Here is a 4,409-nt window from a genome sequence, read left to right on the forward strand (position 1 = left end):
ACGGGCTGTCGCTGAAAGGCAGGGCCCGGTGCTGGTGGGACGGGAAAGCGCTCGGCCCCAGCGGGGATCCCTGTGAGGAAGGAAGATGGGTCTGTTTTGCAAAGGGTGTTGGCTTTTTGGCAGTGGGGGCTTATTGTGAGCGTCGATTCCCCTGGCATGGCGTGGTGGTTATCAAGGGACAACTGTGATTTTTCTCAGTATCTCCACCTCTGTTTTAAACCTAGGTTTGAAAGTGTGGTGGTAACCAGCCTTTTATATATAGCTTACTATGAGGAACAGAAGTTGAGTCATCTCTCCTGTCAGACATCCTGCTTTGAGTACTTTGGGAGTAGCTTTGCTGTGAGCGTGTGGCCTCTGACAAAGTGAAGGAGAAGAGCTAGAAATAGCTGCTTCCAAGTTCATAGAGTCACAGAATGGTTTGGGTTGGAAGGCAATAAGGTCCCTTTCTAAGGGACTAAGATTATCAAATTCCAACCCCCCCTGCCATGAGCAGGGACACCTTCCAATAGACCAGATTGCTGAAAGTCTCATCCAACCTGACCTTGGACACTTCCAAGGAGTGTTGTTGGGAGAGTTGTCCAAGTGTGACATACTTGCACCTGGAAGTCAGATTGGTGACCATCCAGAGTGCTTAGTGTGCCATCTGGGAGGTGAAGCCTTTTCATCCTATGGATAGAGACACTGAAGTAGAAACTTTGGGCAGGGGAAAGATCTGAGTGGTTAGTCCAATCAAGTTAGCACGTAGGAGGCAGAGTGTCCCTTGGTCCTTCTCTCCATTTTTGGTTTCAAAGTCCAGGGATAATGTTGTGATATGTAGCCTCTCCTTGGAGGCATCTTCTAGGAGTGGCCAGTTAGGAAGCAACACAGCTGGAGAGACTTCTTTTAGACATCCAGTATGTTTGTACTGTTCTGGGAATATTTGAAATTATCAAAACATTTAGAGGGGCAGGATATAGGATGCTAAAGTTGCAGTCTTGGGGGTGGGGGAGGAAGGACAATTCTCAGCCCTTGGAAGCTTAGCACTCTTTGCATTACATCTTGCTATGATACCCTATAGGTATCATAGATGCCTATTGGCAATCTGTGACTCCGAGCAATTTGGTCATTTTAATTATGTAAAGTATTGCCCTGACAGGTACCAACTGGAGCTTTCAGGACAAGCGTAGCACTACTTTGATTTTTCTCCTCCCTTCTTATGGCTGTATCCAAGAGGATGAAGTGCTCAGCAGGGTGGGGGAAGCTGGCTCCTTTAAGGAGGCTACAACCATATTGGGTACTGGCCATCAGCGTTTATTTTTGTAGGGGTCCCACGTGTAGGTCTGGGACTTGCCACCTTCAGAATGTGCCCCTGGATCATCTGTTCCTTTTGATCTTGTGAGTCAGCAAACGCCGGAGGGGCAAGGGGAGGCGTGGAGTCATCAATGCCCACGTTGGGGGGTATTCTCTTGACTCGGTGTAGTTTAGCAATACAAATTGCCTTAGTTTCCAACTGAAGTGTGTTTGTTGTGGTAGAGGTATCTGCGGATGGTAGGAAAAAATAAGCAGCTTATCTGGTGGTGGATTATTTCATTTTGGGAATCTCTTTGTACTGACGCCAGAGGAAGAGGATTAGTGGTGACCTGTAATGGGCATGGTAGGAAAAGCTTCAGAGATTGCTACAGCTGCTGTGGCTGCTCTTGGATGCTGAGCCTTTCTTAGTGGCATGGCCTCCTCCTATTTTTCTGTCACATGATATCGATGTGCTCCGTAGCAAATAGCAATTGCACCTGACTTTATGTGGCCCTTAGTGCTGATCAAGGGCTGGAGGCCTGTCATTCTCTTTAGGTGGTCTTTTGTTGCTAGTTTTCTCTGTAAAATTGCCTGTGCTTGTTTTTTTTCCTTAAGCCCACCTCCTGACATTTCCCAAATTAGACTGAAAGTATTGGTTCATAAATACCCTTCTTATTCTACTTGGAGAAGGAGAATTGGCTCGTGAGTGTGCATTGACTTAGCCACGATTAATTTTTAGTGCTTTACTTTGTTTTTTTTTTTTTTTCATCTTTTAAGTACAGGATGAATTATGGGGTCTGACTTAGGAAATTATCTGAGTGACCTGACTTGTCTTCATGCTTAATGTCTAACTTGGTATTCAAAGTTCAAGTTGAAGTCTGTGGTTGAAAATTACAAAGATGTTTTCCAGGAGCTGAAGTCTAGCGGCTGCAGTGGTGTTGAGAGATTGTAGTGCTTGGATTTGAATATCTGTGAACAGGATATGCTTATTAAAGAGTTTTTCCTGGGTTTGTTTTTTTTGTCCTGTTATAGTTAACTGCTCGTTATTCATGCAGACCCTTCTGAAGGGGCGAGCTGAATGTTATCTCTAGAAAAAGGGCAGATAAGCCCTGTTTGTTGTAGGAGCTGATTCGTAAGAAATATAAATCAGTGTGGATAGTTACAGCTGATGTAACCAGTTCTGTGGAATCCAGCAAAGGTGTGCCAGTTCACATCAGCAGCAAATCCCTCTCCCTGACTCGTGCCACCCTCCTGTACTGCTGGACAAAGTGGGCTCGTCTGCTGTCTCTGCAGAAAGCCTGGTGAACTTCTCCAGAGCGCCCATCAGTACATTCAGTGCGTCTAGAAGCAGCACTGGGCAGGGAGCTGGATGCTTTATTATAATTGTGTGTCTGTGTAGGAAGCAGCAGCAAAGTAGCCCTTTAAGCCATTCTCCAGAGAGGTGTATTTTCAGAGAGGACTGATGAGAAGCATTAGCAGCTGTCATCCACTGCAGAACTCTGCCTTTGTGCAAGGTGGAGAGCGTGAGCTGTTCTCGTGCGAGGTATGAAGGAAGATAGGCGTTGGTGTCCTTGTTGCTTGGTTGTGCGTTCTTGTACACCTGTTGTTGAGTCCGTGGTCATCTTCTCAATGTTTCGGATGATATAAAGAGGCTACTGTTTTTGTTCATAAAGCAGTGGTTGAAACGTTCACAAAAACAACCACCTTATTTTTATTCTCTTCTGACTCCCACCCCTTCTCTCTCACACGCCCCTAGCAGCCATCGGACTTCATTTTGCACAGCCCGGAGTTGCAGTTACTGAAGGCAGTGTGAGATGACACAGCTGAAAGTTCCCAGCCGTAGTCTAGTGCCGAAGTATTAGTCAGCACGGCATGAAGATTCACTTCTTTCCAGGTAGCTTTCACCCATAGTAATGTTTCTTGCTTCTAGAATGACTAGGACAACAGGGGTGACATCTGTCCTTGGTTGCACGGTGTCCTAATTTCCTATCTAGCATACAATGTTGCTTCATGATGCACAAATACAAACTTCTGGATTTTTCCTCCTTTGCCACAACAGTCTTAAAAGCCTCATTTTTTGCAACCCTTCAGTGTTTCTTGGTATCTCTAATTTATAATGTCTAACCTTAATGACTATGACTGGAATTTAAACTTCTGTTCTCTCTTGAGAGCACATATTTGATGCAGAAATAACGTCCTGGAGTCTAAAATTCTACAGTAGTGGTGGTGTGATTTGAGATTTGTGCTGCACATAGGAAATACCAGACAGCTATTTAAAAATATCAGAAAGGCTTTTTTTCTTTTTTTTTTTTTTTTTTTTTTTGACTTTTCCAGCTTAAGTTGAGGGAGCTGACTGAGGTGATGTGGTTGATGAAATTTGTTCATAACTTGACTGTCTTTTGCTTTAGAGCATGTTTTTTGTTTGCAGAGTTTGGCCCTCAGCAGTGGCCCTTGTGTACTCTGTTCTCTGGAGCAGCTACTGGCTTCTGATTCGTAGCCTGGGCTAGTGGCCTTTGAGCTGCACTTCCAGCAGCGTCATCAAATATGCTTAAAATAATGAATCAGTCCATGAAACCGTGAGTCTTGTGCATGCAGAAGGGGACAGAAGGATGTTGTAAGGGTTCTTTTCCCTACTTGATACTCTGGCATTGGAAACCGCCCTGCTGATTTTGCTGTCTTTGTAGGAATTGTACAAATGAAGAAGGGAAGGGGAGAGAGCTGTCTGAGCTTATCTGTGCAAAGCTTAGAGGTGCTTGTTTGTACCAGATTAAAGAACCATTTAATTGTCTAACTGGTGTTGTCAAGCAGCCCTTAATTTGTAAGCAGTTGAGGATACAGCAAGGGTCCCAGGTGAGCAGTCTTTCAGTACTGGTTGCAGAATGGTTAGAGCTGGTGTGACAGGGCAGGGAGAGAGGTCACCCAGCAAAGCTGAGAGGGAGCAGTGTTTCCACAAACCAAAGCTGCTGGGAGCGCGAGCAGCGCTGCAGCCTTTCTGCTTTGTGCAAGGCCAGATAAATAACAGTGAACATGACGTTTTTATCGGATGAAAGCCCTGGAGTTAATGCAGATCAGAAGCTATTTTGCAGGCCCTTCTGCCGGCTTGATAACCTTTGTGTGGTAAGCTGGGTCGCCTTTCAGCA

At 45.2% G+C, this 4,409-nt stretch overlaps 1 protein-coding gene across 1 annotated transcript in view; it reads left to right on the forward strand.

Moving 5' to 3' along the window:
* The first annotated feature begins 4,296 nt into the window (after window positions 1-4,296).
* Window positions 4,297-4,409, forward strand: part of DUSP22 (dual specificity phosphatase 22) — a 36,763-nt gene continuing 36,650 nt past the window's right edge. The window contains exon 1 of the mRNA XM_029086780.1: window positions 4,297-4,386. Coding sequence (XP_028942613.1) covers window positions 4,297-4,386 — 90 coding nt within the window. The remainder of the gene's footprint in view (window positions 4,387-4,409) is intronic.

This window comes from Antrostomus carolinensis, unplaced genomic scaffold (assembly GCF_000700745.2).
Source record: "Antrostomus carolinensis isolate BGI_N321 unplaced genomic scaffold, ASM70074v2 scaffold53209, whole genome shotgun sequence".
Lineage (NCBI taxonomy): Eukaryota > Metazoa > Chordata > Aves > Caprimulgiformes > Caprimulgidae > Antrostomus > Antrostomus carolinensis.